The following is a 16,996-nucleotide window of genomic DNA, read 5'->3' on the forward strand; positions in this document are numbered from 1 at the left end:
CGTGTGACCGTGTGCATCCGTGTGTGTGCGTGTGACTGTGTTCATCTGTGTGGGATCATGTGTGCATCTGTGTGTGCGTGTGACTGTGTGTGTGTGTGCAGCCAAGTGTGCATCTGTGTGTGTCCGTGCGGTCATCCGTGTGTGTGCGTGTGACCGTGTTCATCTGTGTGTGTGTGCGTGTGACTGTGTGCGTGTGTGCAGCCAAGTGTGCATCTGTGTGTGTCCGTGCGGTCATCCGTGTGTGTGCGTGTGACCGTGTGCATCCGTGTGTGTGCGTGTGACTGTGTTCATCTGTGTGGGATCATGTGTGCATCTGTGTGTGCGTGTGACTGTGTGTGTGTGTGCAGCCAAGTGTGCATCTGTGTGTGTCCGTGCGGTCATCCGTGTGTGTGCGTGTGACCGTGTTCATCTGTGTGTGTGTGCGTGTGACTGTGTGTGTGTGTGCAGCCAAGTGTGCATCTGTGTGTGTGTGCGTGTGTGCAGCCAAGTGTGCATCTGTGTGTGTCCGTGCGGTCATCCGTGTGTGTGCGTGTGACCGTGTGCATCTGTGTGTGTGCATGTGACTGTGTTCATCTGTGTGAGATCATGTGTGCATCTGTGTGTGTGTGCAGCCAAGTGTGCATGTGTGTGTGTCCGTGCGGTCATCCGTGTGTGTGCGTGTGACTGTGTTCATCTGTGTGGGATCATGTGTGCATCTGTGTGTGCGTGTGACTGTGTGTGTGTGTGCAGCCAAGTGTGCATCTGTGTGTGTCCGTGCGGTCATCCGTGTGTGTGCATGTGACCGTGTTCATCTGTGTGTGTGTGCGTGTGACTGTGTTCATCTGTGTGGGATCATGTGTGCATCTGTGTGTGTGTGCAGCCAAGTGTGCATGTGTGTGTGTCCGTGCGGTCATCCGTGTGTGTGTGTGTGACTGTGTTCATCTGTGTGGGATCATGTGTGCATCTGTGTGTGTGTGCGTGTGTGCAGCCAAGTGTGCATCTGTGTGTGTCTCTGCGGTCATCCGTGTGTGTGCATGTGACCGTGTTCATCTGTGTGTGTGTGCGTGTGACTGTGTTCATCTGTGTGGGATCATGTGTGCATCTGTGTGTGTGTGCAGCCAAGTGTGCATGTGTGTGTGTCCGTGCGGTCATCCGTGTGTGTGTGTGTGACTGTGTTCATCTGTGCGGGATCATGTGTGCATCTGTGTGTGTGTGCGTGTGTGCAGCCAAGTGTGCATCTGTGTGTGTCTGTGCGGTCATCCGTGTGTGTGCGTGTGACTGTGTTCATCTGTGTGGGATCATGTGTGCATCTGTGTGTGTGTGCGTGTGTGCAGCCATCCAAGTGTGCATCTGTGTGTGTGTGTGCGGTTATCCATGTGTGTGCGTGTGTGCAGCTGGGAATAGCCAGCATGGATTTGTAAAGAACAAATCGCGTCAAACTAATCTGATAGCGTTCTTTGATAGGATAACGAGCCTTGTGGATAAGGGAGAAGCGGTGGATGTGATATACCTAGACTTTAGTAAGGCATTTGATACGGTCTCGCATGATATTCTTATAGATAAACTAGGAAAGTACAATTTAGATGGGGCTACTATAAGGTGGGTGCATAACTGGCTGGATAACCGTACTCAGAGAGTAGTTGTTAATGGCTTCCCAATCCTGCTGGAAAGGTATAACAAGTGGGGTTCTGCAGGGGTCTGTTTTGGGACCGGCTCTGTTCAATATCTTCATCAACGATTTAGATGTTGGCATAGAAAGTAGCTTATTAAGTTTGCGGATGATACCAAACTGGGAGGGATTGCAACTGCTTTGGAGGACAGGGTCAAAATTCAAAATGATCTGGACAAATTGGAGAAATGGTCTGAGGTAAACCAGATGAAGTTCAATAAAGACAAATGCAAAGTGCTCCACTTAAGAAGAAACAATCAGTTTCACACATACAGAATGGGAAGAGACTGTCTAGGAATGAGTATGGCAGAAAGAGATCTAGGGGTCATAGTGGACCACAAGCTTAATAAGAGTCAACAGTGTGATACTGTTGCAAAAAAAAGCAAACGTGATTCTGGGATGCATTAACAGGTGTGTTGTAAACAAGACATGGGAAATCATTCTTCCACTTTACTCTGCGCTGGTTAGGCCTCAACTGGGGTATTGTGTCCAGTTCTGGGCACCGCATTTCAAGAAAGATGTGGAGAAATTGGAGAGGGTCCAGAGAAGAGCAACAAGAATGATTAAAGGTCTTGAGAACATGACCTATGAAGGAAGGCTGAAGGAATTGGGTTTGTTTAGTTTGGAAAAGAGAAGACTGAGAAGGGACATGATAGCAGTTTTCAGGTATCTAAAAGGGTGTCATCAGGAGGAGGGAGAAAACGTGTTCACCTTAGCCTCCAATGATAGAACAAGAAGCAATGGGCTTAAACTGCAGCAAGGGAGATTTAGGTTGGACATTAGGAAATAAAGTTCCTAACTGTCAGGGTGGTTAAACACTGGAGTAAATTGCCTAGGGAGGTTGTGGAATCTCCATCTCTGGAGATATTTAAGAGTAGGTTAGATAATGTCTATCAGGGATGGTCTAGACAGTATTTGGTCCTGCCATGAGGGCAGGGGACTGGACTCGATGACCTCTCGAGGTCCCTTCCAGCCCTAGAGTCTATAATTCTATGTGTGCATCTGTGTGTGTGTGCGGTTATCCGTGTGTCTCTGTGTGCACAGCCATACAGGTGTGCGTCTGTGTGTGTGTGCGGTTATCCGTGTGTGCGCGTGTGTGCAGCCATCCAAGTGTGCATCTGTGTGTGTCCGTGCGGTCATCCGTGTGTGTGCATATGATTGTGTTCATCTGTGTGGGATCATGTGTGCATCTGTGTGTGTGCGGTTATCCATGTGTGTGTGTGTGCAGCCATCCAGGTGTGCATCTGTGTGTGTCCGTGCAGTTATCCGTGTGTGTGCCTGTGTGCAGCCATCCAGGTGTGCATCTGTGTGTGTGTGTGATTATCCATGTGTGTGCCTGTGTGCAGCCATCCAGGTGTGCATCTGTGTGTGTGTGTGTGTGTGCGCTTATCCGTGCGTGTGCCTCTGTGCAGCCATCCAGGTGTGCGTCTGTGTGTGTGTGTGCAGCCATCCAGGTGTGCATCTGTGTGTGTCCGTGCGGTCATCCATGTGTGTGTGTGTGATTGTGTTCATCTGTGTGGGACCCTGTGTGCATCTGTGTGTGCAGTTATCCGTGTGTGTGTGTGTCCGTGCAATTATCCATGTGTGTGCATGTGTGCAGCCATCCAAGTGTGCATCTGTGTGTGTGTGTGTGGTTATCCATGTGTGTGCGTGTGTGCAGCCATCCAGGTGTGCAACTGTGTGTGTGCGCCGTTATCCGTGTGTGTGTGCGGGTATCCGTGTGTGCGCATGTGTGCAGCCATCCAAGTGTGCATCTGTGTGTGTGTGTGTGTGTGCGTGTGCAGTTATCTGTGTGTGTGTGTGCAGCCATCCAGGTGTGCATCTGTGTGTGTCCGTGCGGTCATCCGTGTGTGTGCATGAGATTGTGTTCATCTGTGTGGGATCATGTGTGCATCTGTGTGTGTGCGGTTATCCGTGTGTGTGCCTGTGTGTGTCTGTGCAGTTATCAGTGTGTGTGCCTGTGTGCAGCCATCGAGGTGTGCATCTGTGTGTGTGTGTGATTATCCATGTGTGTGCCTGTGTGCAGCCATCCAGGTGTGCGTCTGTGTGTGTGTGTGCAGCCATCCAGGTGTGCATCTGTGTGTGTCCGTGCGGTCATCCATGTGTGTGTGTGTGATTGTGTTCATCTGTGTGGGACCATGTGTGCATCTGTGTGTGCAGTTATCCGTGTGTGTGTGTGTCCGTGCAATTATCCATGTGTGCGCATGTGTGCAGCCATCCAAGTGTGCATCTGTGTGTGTGTGTGTGGTTATCCATGTGTGTGCGTGTGTGCAGCCATCCAGGTGTGCAACTGTGTGTGTGCGCCGTTATCCGTGTGTGTGTGCGGGTATCCGTGTGTGCGCATGTGTGCAGCCATCCAAGTGTGCATCTGTGTGTGTGTGTGTGCGCGTGTGCGGTTATCTGTGTGTGTGTGTGCAGCCATCCAGGTGTGCATCTGTGTGTGTCCGTGCGGTCATCCGTGTGTGTGCATGAGATTGTGTTCATCTGTGTGGGATCATGTGTGCATCTGTGTGTGTGCGGTTATCCGTGTGTGTGCCTGTGTGTGTCTGTGCAGTTATCAGTGTGTGTGCCTGTGTGCAGCCATCGAGGTGTGCATCTGTGTGTGTGTGTGCGGTTATCCATGTGTGTGCGTGTGTGCAGCCATCCAGGTGTGCATCTGTGTGTGTGTGTGCGGTTATCTGTGTGTGTGCGCGTGTGTGTGCGCGTGCGGTTATCCGTGTGTGTGTGTGTGTGTGCGCAGCCATCTATGTGTGCATCTGTGTGCATGTGTGCAGCCATCCAGGTGTGCATCTGTGTGTGGTGTGTGTGTGTGTGGTTATCCGTGTGTATGCATGTGTGCAGACATCCAGGTGTGCATCTGTGTGTGTGCGTGTGTGTGCGTGTGTGTGCATGCAGTTATCCGTGTGTGTGTGTGCAGCCATCCAGGTGTGCATCTGTGTGTGTGTGTGTGTGTGCGGGTATCCGTGTGTGCGTGTGAGTGTGTGCGCGTGCGGTTATCCGTGTGTGTGTGTGTGTGTGTGCAGCCATCCAAGTGTGCATCTGTGTGTGTGTGTGTGCGGTTATCCGTGTGTGAGTGTGTGCAGCCATCCAGGTGTGCATCTGTGTCTGTCCGTGCGGTCATCCGTGTGTGTGCATGAGATTGTGTTCATCTGTGTGGGATCATGTGTGCATCTGTGTGTGTGCGGTTTTCCGTGTGTGTGCCTGTGTGTGTCCGTGCAGTTATCAGTGTGTGTGCCTGTGTGCAGCCATCCAGGTGTGCATCTGTGTGTGTGTGTGTGTGTGAGGTTATCCGTGTGTGTGCGTGTGTGCAGCCATCCAGGTGTGCATCTGTGTGTGTGTGGTTATCCATGTGTGTGCGTGTGTGCAGCCATCCAGGTGTGCATCTGTGTGTGTGCGCGTGTGTGCGCGCGGTTATCCATATGTGTGCGTGTGAGTGTGTGCGCGTGCGGTTATCTGTGTGTGTGTGTGCGCGCAGCCATCTATGTGTGCATCTGTGTGCATGTGTGCAGCCATCCAGGTGTGCATCTGTGTGTGGTGTGTGGGTGTGTGGTTATCCGTGTGTGTGCATGTGTGCAGACATCCAGGTGTGCATCTGTGTGTGTGTGTGTGTGTGCCGTTATCCATGTGTGTGTGTGCAGCCATCCAGGTGTGCATCTGTGTGTGTGTGTGTGTGTGTGTGTGTGCGTGCAGCCATCCAGGTGTGCATCTGTGTGTCTCCTTGCGGTCATCCGTGTGTGTGCATGTGATTGTGTGCATCTGTGTGGGATCATGTGTGCATCTGTGTGTGTGCAGTTATCCGTCTGTGTGCGCGTGTGTGTGCGCGCCGTTTTCCGTGTGTGTGTGTGTGTGTGTGCGGGTATCCATGTGTGCGTGTGTGTGCAGCCATCCAAGTGTGCATCTCTGTGTGTGTGTGTGTGTGTGTGTGCGGTTATCCGTGTGTGAGTGTGTGCAGCCATCCAGGTGTGCATCTGTGTGTGTCCGTGCGGTTATCCGTGTGTGTGCATGAGATTGTGTTCATCTGTGTGGGATCATGTGTGCATCTGTGTGTGTGCGGTTATCCGTGTGTGTGCCTGTGTGTGTCCGTGCAGTTATCAGTGTGTGTGCCTGTGTGCAGCCATCCAGGTGTGCATCTGTGTGTGTGTGTGGTTATCCGTGTGTGTGCGTGTGTGCAGCCATCCAGGTGTGCATCTGTGTGTGTGTGTGTGCGGTTATCCATGTGTGTGCGTGTGTGCAGCCATCCAGGTGTGCATCTGTGTGTGTGCGTGTGTGTGCGCGTGGTTATCCGTGTGTGTGCGTGTGAGTGTGTGCATGTGCGGTTATCTGTGTGTGTGTATGTGTGCGCGCAGCCATCTATGTGTGCATCTGTGTGCATGTGTGCAGCCATCCAGGTGTGCATCTGTGTGTGGTGTGTGTGTATGCGGTTATCCGTGTGTGTGCATGTGTGCAGACATCCAGGTGTGCATCTGTGTGTATGTGTGTGTGTGCGGTTATGCGTGTGTGTGTGTGCAGCCATCCAGGTGTGCATCTGTGTGTGTGTGTGTGCGTGTGTGCAGCCATCCAGGTGTGCATCTGTGTGTCTCCTTGCGGTCATCCATGTGTGTGCATGCGATTGTGTGCATCTGTGTGGGATCATGTGTGCGTGTGTGTGTCCGTGCGGTTATCCGTGTGTGTGCGTGTGTGCAGCCATCCAGGTGTGCATCTGTGTGTGCGGTTATCCATGTGTGTGCATGTGTGCAGCCATCCAGGTGTGCATCTGTGTGTGTGTGTGTGCAGCCATCCAGGTGTGCATCTGTGTGTGTGTGTGTGTGTGTGTGTGTGCGGTTATCCGTGTGTGTGCATGTGTGCAGCCATCCAGGTGTGCATCTGTTTGTGTCTGTGCGGTCATCTGTGTGTGTGTTTGTGATTGTGTTCATCCATGTGGGATCATGTGTGCATCTGTGTGCTTGTGTGTGTGCGGTTATCCATGTGTGTGCGTGTGTGTGTCCATGCGGTTATCCGTGTGTGTGCAGCCATCCAGGTATGCATGTGTGTCTGTGTGCGGTTATCCATGTGTGCATCTGTGTGTGTGTGTGTGTGTGTGTGTGTGTGTGTGGTTATCCATGTGTGTGCATGTGTGCAGCCATCCATGTGTGTGCATGTGTGCAGCCATCCAGGTGTGCATCTGTGTGTATCCGTGCGGTCATCCATGTGTATGCGTCTGATTGTGTTCGTGTGGTCATCTGTGTGTGTGTGCGTGATTGTGTTCATCTGTGTGGGATCATGTGTGCATCTGTGTGCTTGTGTGTGTGCGGTTATCCATGTGTGTGCGTGTGTGTGTCCATGTGCTTATCTTTGTGTGTGCAGCCATCCAGGTGTGCGTGTGTGTGCGGTTATCCATGTGTGCATCTGTGTGTGTGTGTGGTTATCCGTGTGTGTGCATGTGTGCAGCCATCCAGGTGTGCATCCATGCGTGTGCATATGTGCAGCCATCCAGGTGTGCATCTATGTGTATCCATGCAGTCATCCATGTGTGTGCGTGTGATTGTGTTCGTGTGGTCATCTGTGTGTGTGCGTGTGACTGTGCTCATCTATATGGGATCATGTGTGCATCTGTGTGTGTGTGTGCAGTTATCCGTGTGTTGTGCGTGTGTGCAGCCATCCATGTGTGCATCTGTGTGTGTCCGTGCGGTCATCTGTATGTGTGCAGCCATCCAGGTGTGCATCTGTGTGTATCCGTGCGGTCATCCATGTGTGTGCATGTGATTGTGTTCGTGTGGTCATCTGTGTGTGTGCGTGTGACTGTTCATTTGTATGGGATCATGTGTGCATCTGTGTGTGTGCGCAGTTATCTGTGTATGTGCGTGTTTGCAGCCACCCAGGTGTGCATCTGTGTGTCCATGCGGTCATCCATGTGTGTGTGTGTGACTGTGCTCATCTACGTGGGATCATGTGTGCATATGTGTGCTTGTGTGTGTGCGGTTATCATGTGTGTGCGTGTGTGTGTCCATGCGGTTATCCGTGTGTGTGCAGCCATCCAGGTGTGCATGTATGTGTGTGTGGTTATCCGTGTGTGTGTGTGTGGTTATCCGTGTGTGTGCATGTGTGCAGCCATCCTCGTGTGCAGCCATGTGTGTGCAGCCATCCAGGTGTGCATCTGTATGTATCCGTGCTGTCATCCATGTGTGTGTGTGTGATTGTGTTCGTGTGGTCATCTGTGTGTGTGCGTGTGACTGTTCATCTGTGTGGGATCATGTGTGCATCTGTCTGTGTGTGTGCAGTTATCTGTGTATGTGCATGTGTGCAGCCATCCAGGTGTGCATCTGTGTGTCCGTGCGGTCATCCGTGTGTGTGTGTGTGACTGACTGTGCTCATCTATGTGGGATCATGTCTGCATCTGTGTGTGTGCGGTTATCCCTGTGTTGTGCGTGTGTGCAGCCATCCATGTGTGCATCTGTGTGTGTCCGTGCGGTCATCCGTGCGTGTGACTGTGTTCATCTCTGTGTGTGTCCATGTCTGCATGTGTGAGGTCATCCGTGTGTGTGTGTGTGTGATTGTGTTCATCCATGTGAGCACCACGTACACGTTCATGTAGCTGTGTTGCTTTGCGCAGATGTGCCGTCTGCATACCTGTGGGGGGGGATGCACATGTGCACAGGTGTGTCTGGCTCTGCACATGGTGTGCACATGCATTCCCAGGGTCCCACCAGCTCCTCAGGGTGCACAGGCTGGTGGCAGAAGCCCCCGTGCTCTCCCTGGCCCACTGGAGGTGTCAGGCTGCAGATGGCCTGGGGCCCCGGGGGGTCCGTTCAAGGGTGCCAAGAATTGGTGTTTAAATACCCTATTTCCACAACCCCCTTTTGCTTTGTTGGGATGGAAACGCCCCCTACACACACACACCCTGCACACGTTTGCAGGCCAAACATTGCAGCCTTGGCCTCCTAGTGCCTGTGGACCCCCCTTCCCCCAATGCCTGGCAATCACAGCAGCCGGGGCTCCGGCCATGGCCTGGGCTGGAAGGAGACACAGAAGAAGTCAGGGAGACCCCTGACCCATGGGGGGGTTAGTACCGCAGGGAAGGACAGCCAAGGCCTCAGGTCTGAGACAGGCAGGGGGTGATGCCCCTGGACGGAAGTGGCCGGGTGTATGGGGCTGCAGGGGGCGAATTCCTTCGTCACCCAGCTCTGAGCAGCTGCTGCTTGTAGTGTGAACCTCTCTCTTGGTCCCTGCTGCCATCGAGGTCGGGGCAAACCTCTTACTGTGGGCCTGGCAGCATCCTGCCCGGAGCAGCCTGCAGGAGATTCGTGCCCCCTCCCTGCGCCACCTCCCCAGCTGCACCTGCCACAGATGGCAGCTTCGAGCACCGGGGGCGAGCAGGCCACAGAGCCGCCCCGCGTGCTCAGCTGTGTGTGGCGGGGGGAGGGGGCTAAATGGGGCTCCGGCCCTGCTGGCTGAGGCTGCTGCTGGCGGGAAGGAGGCAGCTGGGCTTGGGCAGGGTCCTGATCCGTCTCCTCGTCCCTTCCAGGGTCTGGTGCGTTGCTGGCGTGGCTGCCCGGGCAGCGAGCTCCAGGGAGCCCTGTGGGGCAGAGGCGCGTGGAAGGGGCAAAGCGCTTTCCCGGACCTGGCCCAGCTCGGGGTGTGCAGAGGTTCTCCCTACTGTGGCTGTGACTGCTCGGGCCCCGTCTGAGCCGTAGTGCAGCGGGCCGGCCACGATGGAGCCCTGGGCGGAGAAGGGGGATGAGGGCGAGAACGTCAGGATCACCGCCCAGCTGCTGAAGGCCAAGACGGGCGAGTTCGCCCTGGAGTCCATTCTGCTGCTCAAGCTGCGAGGCCTGGGCATCTCGGAGCTGGGCTGCCTGGGCGAGTGCGCCAGCCTGGAGTGGCTGGACCTCTCTGGCAACGCCATCACCCACCTGGGCCCCCTGGCTGCCCTCAAGTCCCTGGCTGTTCTCAACCTCTCGGCCAACCGCATCTGCAGCCTGGAGCCGCTCGGCGCCTGCGAGAGCCTGCAGAGCCTCAACGTAGCCGGCAACCTGCTGGGCAGCCTGCAGCAGCTGCAGTGCCTGGCGGGGCTGCGCCGGCTGGAGAGCCTGCGTCTGCACGACACCCGGGCCCGCCTCAGCAACCCCGTCTGCGCCACCGGGGTCTACCGCAGCGCCCTGGGGGACCTGCTCCCCGGCCTCAAGGCCATCGACGGCGAGAGGGTCTCCGGGCGCGGCAGCGAGCTCTACCAGCTCTGCAGGGACCTGGACAGCTCCCTGGAGCGGGGCGGCAGCGGCGGGGCGGGCAGCCTGGAGCTGCCAGGCACGGCCCTGCCTTGGGTGGAGGAGGGCTACTGGGAGCAGAGGCCGGCTCGGCGCAGCTCCATCATGGAGGAGGCCTACAAGCAGTTCAACGACGTGCTGCAGGAGTGCCGGGAGCTGAGCGAGAGGGCGGACGACACCATCTCCCAGGCGGAGCGGGCCCTGAGCGTCCGCAGCGACCCCAGCTCCTACGTTTTCTGAGCCGCTCGCCGGGCACCACCTGCAGGGGCGAAGCTGGGGATCTGCCTCCATCGCCCAGCTTCACGGAGGCCCATGCCTGAGTCCCCGCCTGAAAAGCCCCCTGCCCTCTAGCCCCAGTGCCCTGCCTGCCTGGAATGAGAGCCCCTTTCTTCCCTTGTCCCCGGCCTTCCTCTTCTGACCACAGCCAGCTTGAGGCCCGGGGGCGTTGGCCCTGGCCCTCATCCCAAGCTGATCTGGCTCTGCCCCCAAGCCAGAGGGGCTCCAGGAGCTGACTGGATGGAGGGGCCCAGCCCCGCAGCGGGGCACACCTGGCTCTGAGCCGATGAGCCTAGCCACGGAGCCCCAGCACCGGTGTGTGTGGGAGCCCCTGAAGCTGGGCGCCGGTGAGCCTGGGGGCTTTTCCAGATCTCCCCACAGCACCTCGCCAGTTCCCCTTGGGCCTCTGGTGAGTCTGCTCAGCCGCTGGCATTGCCCCTGGGCTCAGGCTGCCCCCATCTCCCTCTGCCCTGGGCTTAATTCTCAGATTGCTCCGGAGACAATTCCACCAGCAGGCACCATGCGGGCAGCTCAGGGCAAGCGGCCCACCACCAACAGGCAACGGCCCCGCCTGCTCCATGGCTTGCTCCCTCGGTCCTTGCCTCTCAGCTCACAGGGCCAGTGGGGGCCAGAGGCAGATAGGGGTTTGGGGAGGGGATCCCCCTGTCCTTCCCTTTGAGTCTCCTTCCTGCAGGCAGCCCGCCAGCAGCCAGCAGGGCCCAGCGTTCAGTCCCTACCGGCCAGGTCGTGGGGGAACCAGTCCCTTCACCAGGGCAGCACCTTCCCTCTCCCAACCCAGTGCCTGTGCAAGAACCGGCCGGCTGACCCCGGTGGCAGAGAGGAGGAGCCGGCAGGGGGGACCTGTAATCTTTGTGAACCCCCATCTGCTGGTGAAGGGCAGCTCTGCCAGTGGTGTGGGGCCCTGGCAGCATCCCCCGCCAGGGAGCGCCAGCCGGGCTTCGGGATGGTGTGTGCCCTGGCACATTGCTCTGAGACCTGCCAGGGACTGGGGATGGCGCGCAGCTGACCCCATGGGATTCTTTCTCCATGCGAGGCTGGCAGGAGCCCCTCCCGGACCCCTTGCAGGACGGACTAGACTGGAGCAGAGACCAGGGCCAGCCCTAGCGCTGACTGCGGCAAGCATCCCTGAGCCACTGGGAGGAAGGAATGCTCAGCCTACTTCCTGTGGGGCAGGACCCAGGGGAGGAGTGGCGCAATCCCCTGGACTCGGGAAGGAGGGGACACAGCCTGTGGGTGACCAAGGGGAGGCAGGGCCTGGGAGCTGCCCATTCCGGCACCATGGGCCCTGCCCGGTGTGGAACTGCCGCGGTGCCATGTGAAGAGATTTGCCTGTGAAATAAATATCTCGTCTCCTCCCTGGCCCCTGCCTCTCTGTGCCCGGTGCGTAGAGCCAGGGGCACCCCAGCTGCGCCGCAGGGCCCAGTGACTTTCCTCCGACGGGCTGGCCTGCGGGGCCTCACTGCCACAAGGGGGGCCTGATAATCTTGGGGTTCTTAAGCCCCTGCCCTACCCTGGTGAGTTGTTCTGGGGGCTGCACCCATCACTCCAGCTCTGTCCCCCAGATCCCTGCCTGGCCTGGCCCTTCACCCCAGCATCCTCCTACTTCCTGGCGGCTGGATTGTAAAACTCGGGAGGGTGCTTCAGGGGCCCTGCGCTGGCCACTACGCCCAGCTAAATGCTCCACCCCCAGCGCGAGGCGGGACAGAGCCCAGGGACCCAGCCGGGTGGGAGGGCGGGTGACGGACTCCTGGGCTGCCCTGTCCCGGCAGGAGACAATGCGCTGGAGCAGACGACCCACTGAGGCAATCCGGGGCGGCGGGAGCAGGCCCAGGCAGCTGTTCTGCTGCAGCAGCAAGTGCTGTCATAGCCCCGTGACCCGAGAAATACCCTGGGGGCCGGCTGGCCCGACTTCGCATCCGCCGGCAGGGCAGCTCCTGGCTGAATAACAGCACAGCCCTTCCCAACTTGGGTCTGGCTTTATTGGGGATGAACAGCCGGGCAATGGAGCTGGGCGAGGTGGGGGTGGGGGGAAGGGGCAGCAGGATCCATTGGCCAGGCCGCTCTGCCCGGCCTGGTGCTCGAGTGGGCGCAGTTTCTGACGGGCAGGGGTGGTCGCCGGGTCTCTGCTGGGCAGCAGCGATAGCGTCCTTCCGCGGATGGGAGGCGCCAGAGGTGTCCTGGCACTGTGGGCACTGGCCAGGGGAAGAGGAGACACGCCATGGGGTTAGCATTGCGGCTGGGGGCTCCGGGGGATCCCCGTCCCTGCTGCTCGCCAGGCTGGGTTTGTTTCTGGGAGTTGGAGGTGGTGTCTGCCCAGCTGAGCGGGTCACGTTTGCAGAAAGCCAAGCTGCCCCAAGCGTGGCCTTGAGGTGTGGCTGCCTGGGGCAGGAGCAAGGGCATCCCTTCTGCACCCCAGGGGCCCGCAGGCACGCCCCCCGGCTGGCACTCGGGGCCCTGTGGGGGTGCTGTCAGCTCAGCTTGGTGACCGCTGCCTTGGGTGAGCCCAAGTCCAGGCTGGACCTGGAACCCCCGGCCCCATTGCTGCCTGCCCTTGGTTCCCCCTTGGGGGCGCTGGACGCGCCCCCTCCAACTGCGGTGCATCTTGGGGCCCCCTGCTGGGCTGTGGCCTGCGGGATCAGCCCCTGGGGAGAGCAGTGGGTCAAAGAGCATCAGTTCCAAGGGGAGCGGGCACAGAGCGCTATGCAGGGGGGCTTGGTCGGAGGGGGGGAGCAATCTGGTGCCCAGCTCAGAGCCCCCTAAGGGAACCATGAGCAGCCCAGCCCCCACCTGGACCCTGCCTGGGGGGCCGTCCTACCATGCTGTGGATGGGGGGTGCCACCCTGGCTAGGACGGCAGCCCTTTGGAGAAGGCAAACAGGCCGGGACGGTAGGGTGCTTCGCCCTTCTCCTGCACAGTCCTGCACTCCTCCTCGTGTCTCGCCATCTCCGTCTCCTGCAGGGGCAGAGGTGCCAGGTCACAGCTCCGGCCAGGGAGGTGGTGCGGATTCAGCCCCAAGCAGCGCCCTGGGGGCATGGGCTGGGCCCAGTGCTGTTGGCACCATCAGTCTGCACAGAGCATGGAACCGCTGAGCCTCGGTGCTCACGTGCTGCATGCGTGTGCATGTCTGTGTGCATGTGTCACGGGCATGTGCATGTCTTGGCATCTCCCAGGAGCATGGGTGTCCGTCTGTCCATGTGCAGACCCGTGCTGCACCTGGGGGTGGGACTTGGGGGGTGGAATGGCCCAGCTGAGCCTGGCCCCACCGTGTCTGATTTCCCCAGCACCCTGCTCCCAGGAGAGCGCACTGAGCCCACAGGCGCACTCACCTTCACAGCCTGCTGCATCTCCATCCTGCAGTGCACGTAGTGAGCCAGCACCTCGCCCGGGCTGTGGGAGTCAAACTTGACACACGCCAGGCAGATCTGCTTCCTCTGAGGAGAGAGGGGCCAAGGGAAGCGTCAGCCCCGTGGGCGAGCTGGGGCAGGCTGGGCCGAGAACATGCAGCAGCTCCCCTGCTGCACGTGTCCCCAGTGCCGCCTGTGCCCCTCCCTCACCGGGGAGCGTGTTCCCCTCGCACCCGCACCTCCCTGGCCCCAATCCCTGTAGGTGCTGGGCCTCCCCCGCACAGCCCATGGGGCAGGGCAGGCGCTGACCCCAGCACAGCCAGAGCCACACGCTGACTTGTCCCCAGGGAGTCCCTGGCAGAGCAGGGACCGGAGCCCAGCACTGCGCCCCGACACCACGCAGGGTCCAGCTGGAGCCCTCACTGCTCCACATGTGCCAGGCCCAGCCCCCCCCTGCCGCTCGCACGCCCCGCACTCCTCCCTGGGGCCCGGCGGAGCTGGCGGCTGCCCCCCCCCTCGTTCCCAGGGGCTGGGAGCGCGTCACCGCAGCCCCTCTCCCCGGTGGAGGGGGAGGAAATGGCCCTCCGGAGCAGTGCCCCAGCCGCCGACAGACAGAGGCTGGAGGCAGCTGGCCCCTCGCTCACCCCTCTGCGTTTGAGGGCACAGTCCTGTCTGCTCCCCGGCTGGTTCCGGCACTGGGTCTGCTGGAGCCTGAGCCGCAGCCGCACAAAAGGCCCCGCCGGATACTCCTGGAACCCAACAGAAACCAAGGTCAGCAAAGCGCCGCTGCCAGCTCCTGCCAGAGCCCCGGGCTCCCTCTGCTGAGGCGGGTGGAGGCTCCCCGGCACGCTGCGGGCCCCGAGGAAGCGCCCAAGGGGAGCTGTGCATTGCTCGCTGTGACTAGCCAGGGACTCCAGCCCAGCACAGAGCCAGGGGCCTGAGCACGCGGCAGGGACAGAACCAGCCTGCACCAGCCAGCCACCTCCAGGGTACAGCCTCACTCACCGCCATGGCATGACCGTGTGAGGGGCAGTGTCGCCCCAGGGGCCCTCCCTGCTGCCAGCGGGGCGACGGAGGGGCTGCCTCATGCCGCTCCCGGGAAAACCAGACTCGGGCCCCCAGTCTGACATGCCGTCCAACGTGCCCGCTCCCATGAGCTGCAGTGTCCGCAGAGGAGCCTGGGAGAAGCCCCCGAGCACCAGCGGCCTGTGCTGGAATGTGGGGGGGGGGGGTTCGCCCCACACTGCAGCAGCCAGGAAGGGGCCAACGGCTGGTCAGTGACGTCTCCAGGGAGTCGAGGGGCACAGCTGGGTGGCAAAGCTGCCACCGGGGAGGCCGGGCACTGTGGTCAGCCCACTCGAGGCTGCAGCAGGCGCTGGAGCACCCGGGAGAGTGGGTTACAGCCCAGAGACAGGCAGCGAGGGATTGTGAGTAGCAGCAACAGCTGCCAAGGCGGGGTCCCCAGGCTGGACCCCAGGGATGTGGGTGGGCCTAGGGTCCCCCCCTCAGGAGGGGCGGGGCTACTGGGACATCACCACTCCTAGGCCCCAGCAGTGACCCGCACCCTGTGCCAGCTGCTAGCTGCCCCCTCAGGGGGGCCGGGCACAATTCACGTCTAGCTGAGCTCTGCAGGTCAACGTCCATTCGCCTCCGACAAGGCTGGCCTGGTGCCCACAACCCAGCCTAGCCCTAGCACCCCCAGCCCAGAACGCTGAGCCCTGTTAGCTGGAACCAGCTCTCCTGACAGACGCCTGCCTCGTGCTGCCTGTGGGGCCGTGAGCAGCTCCGCGGGGCCAGGCCGGGGCTCCGGCAGGAGGGAGGAAGAGCTCTGTCCTGCCTTCTCCAGCCCCAAAGAGGCATTCTGGGTGTGCAGAGCCCTGGCCACCCTGCCCTCTCCCCTAGCTGGCCATGCCCCAGCCATGCGACGCATGACGCATGGGCCACTGGGGGTGCTGAGCATGGCTGTGTCTGCCCCAAGCTCTGCAGAGCTCCCACTCATCCCCAGGCCCCTGCCCACTGCCCTCCCACCCCCCCACACTCCCCTTCCTGTACCCAAACCCACCCTCCTCACAACTCCCCTTCCTTGCCCCCGCACAGCCTCTGCAGACCTCCTCCATCTCCACCCAGGGCCGTGTGCACCCCCACCCCAAACCCACCCACATGGGCTCTCAGCCATGAGAGTCCCACGTTCCTCCCATCCCCCAGGATCCCAGAGCACCATACAGGCTGGGCAGACAGGAATCGCTTCCCCCATCACTGCAGAGCAGCCACCTCTGGGGAGGGCCTCAGCAGCTCAGCGCGCAGCAACGCGCTGCCGGCTCTCACGCACTCACTCTTTCAGTGACCTCTTCCACCGCCTGTTCCTTGTACACCCATTGCACAAGTTTCCTGTTGTGAAAAGCCTCCAGCACCAAGTCCACCACCCTCTGCTGCAGCGTCAATTCACTAGCCGCAACCAGGGCCACCAAGCCCAAGCCCAGAACGAGCAGCCCCTTCATCTGTGCGGGTGGCGAATGGACCCCAGTGAGCATCGGCCCCTCTCCCCCACCGTTGATCTTAGTCATCCATTAACTAATTCCCCAGAAGCTGCCCTGTCCCGGGTCAGCACCCTCCCATTGCAATCTCTCATCGATTTGTTGCTGGGAGCTGCTGGAGAGAGGCAGGCAAAGTTGGCCCAGCCCAGCCATGGGGGTGGGGCAGGAGGGCGGGCGAGCCAGGGGAACGGGGTGCCCAGTTCCTGGTGGCCTGGAAGCTCTTTCCTGTGGCTGGTCCCTAAACTCATCTAGCCTCTAGGGCCAGACTGAAGGAGCTGCAGCTGCAGGCTCCTGGAGCCAGAGCACATCCTCTCTTGGCTCCTCTCCCTGGCTGTGCCAAGGGGAAGCTTTGCATGCCCTGCGGGTCACCGCAATGCAGGGAGACCCCCCGCCCTACCAGCTTGCACCACACCCAGCCCTCAGCTGGCCAGGGACAGGCATGTGTTTGGGGTGGGGGAGGGGATGCTCTGGAGGTAAAATGGAAAGAGACCCACAGAGGTTCAGCTTCTGCCTCTCGTTACTTCCGGCCTGGTGCTGGGACCCCTCCCCCACCCCTGGGCTGGCTCCTCATCACAGCCCTTTGCAACCCAGGGCATCGCCCACCCGAGGGCACCAGGGCAATGCACACAGGGATGGCTGGGGCGGGGTCACTATCCCGGCAGCCCAGTGGCGAGCGGCTGGCAGAGAAAGGAACAGAACTCTCAGCCATGAGGCCATCTCTCCAGAGCTCTTCCCAATGGGGTCTGCCCCGAGCTCTGACAGCTTCAGGGTTCTGTCTCTGGGGATGCTCCCCACAGGAGCTCAGGGGGCTCTGCAGGCTTTCCCCAGCCCCGCCCTGTGACGAGAAAGGAGCTCAGAGCAGCAGCGATGGCAAAGCCTGGGCGGGTCCCACTGAGTCCATCTGGGGATAACGCCAGGTTTGTTCCCTACAAG

At 59.6% G+C, this 16,996-nt stretch overlaps 3 protein-coding genes across 3 annotated transcripts; 2 read left to right on the forward strand and 1 right to left on the reverse strand.

Moving 5' to 3' along the window:
* The first annotated feature begins 294 nt into the window (after window positions 1-294).
* Window positions 295-9,311, forward strand: LOC127045992 (keratin-associated protein 10-7-like). The gene is made up of 11 exons (XM_050942887.1): window positions 295-325; window positions 612-707; window positions 1,206-1,307; window positions 2,701-2,778; window positions 3,069-3,316; window positions 4,075-4,201; window positions 4,933-5,023; window positions 6,504-6,665; window positions 7,000-7,121; window positions 7,343-7,506; window positions 9,150-9,311. Exons 1-11 carry the CDS (start codon window positions 304-306, stop codon window positions 9,309-9,311), a joined length of 1,374 nt encoding a protein of 457 aa, XP_050798844.1. The 5' UTR covers window positions 295-303.
* Window positions 9,139-11,540, forward strand: LRRC61 (leucine rich repeat containing 61). Its single transcript, XM_050942805.1, has one exon. It carries the CDS (start codon window positions 9,337-9,339, stop codon window positions 10,126-10,128), a length of 792 nt encoding a protein of 263 aa, XP_050798762.1. The 5' UTR covers window positions 9,139-9,336; the 3' UTR covers window positions 10,129-11,540.
* Window positions 11,541-12,175: 635 nt separating this feature from the next.
* Window positions 12,176-16,124, reverse strand: RARRES2 (retinoic acid receptor responder 2). Its single transcript, XM_050942829.1, has 5 exons — window positions 15,863-16,124; window positions 14,174-14,278; window positions 13,512-13,616; window positions 13,001-13,137; window positions 12,176-12,377 (listed from the first exon to the last, which is right to left on the reverse strand). Exons 1-4 carry the CDS (start codon window positions 16,091-16,093, stop codon window positions 13,030-13,032), a joined length of 549 nt encoding a protein of 182 aa, XP_050798786.1. The 5' UTR covers window positions 16,094-16,124; the 3' UTR covers window positions 12,176-12,377; window positions 13,001-13,029.
* Window positions 16,125-16,996: the final 872 nt, after the last annotated feature.

This window comes from Gopherus flavomarginatus, chromosome 2 (genome assembly GCF_025201925.1).
Source record: "Gopherus flavomarginatus isolate rGopFla2 chromosome 2, rGopFla2.mat.asm, whole genome shotgun sequence".
NCBI lineage: Eukaryota > Metazoa > Chordata > Testudines > Testudinidae > Gopherus > Gopherus flavomarginatus.

What these genes read in the sequence shown, in the direction of transcription:
- LOC127045992 (XM_050942887.1), top strand. Translation starts at nt 304, where the DNA reads ATGTGTGCATCTGTGTGTGCGT. An exon ending in GTGTGCATCTGTGTGTGCGT is followed by an intron (nt 708 to 1,205) that starts GTGACTGTGTGT and finishes GCGTGTGTGCAG; the next exon opens with CCAAGTGTGCATCTGTGTGT. An exon ending in GCGTGTGTGCAGCCATCCAG is followed by an intron (nt 3,317 to 4,074) that starts GTGTGCAACTGT and finishes GCAGCCATCCAG; the next exon opens with GTGTGCATCTGTGTGTGTCC.
- LRRC61 (XM_050942805.1), top strand. Translation starts at nt 9,337, where the DNA reads ATGGAGCCCTGGGCGGAGAAGGGGGATGAGGGCGAGAACGTCAGGATC.
- RARRES2 (XM_050942829.1), bottom strand. Translation starts at nt 16,093, where the DNA reads ATGACTAAGATCAACGGTGGGGGAGAGGGGCCGATGCTCACTGGGGTC. An exon ending in GTGCCCTCAAACGCAGAGGG is followed by an intron (nt 13,617 to 14,173) that starts GTGAGCGAGGGG and finishes CTCTCTCCTCAG; the next exon opens with AGGAAGCAGATCTGCCTGGC. An exon ending in AGATGCAGCAGGCTGTGAAG is followed by an intron (nt 13,138 to 13,511) that starts GTGAGTGCGCCT and finishes CTGCCCCTGCAG; the next exon opens with GAGACGGAGATGGCGAGACA.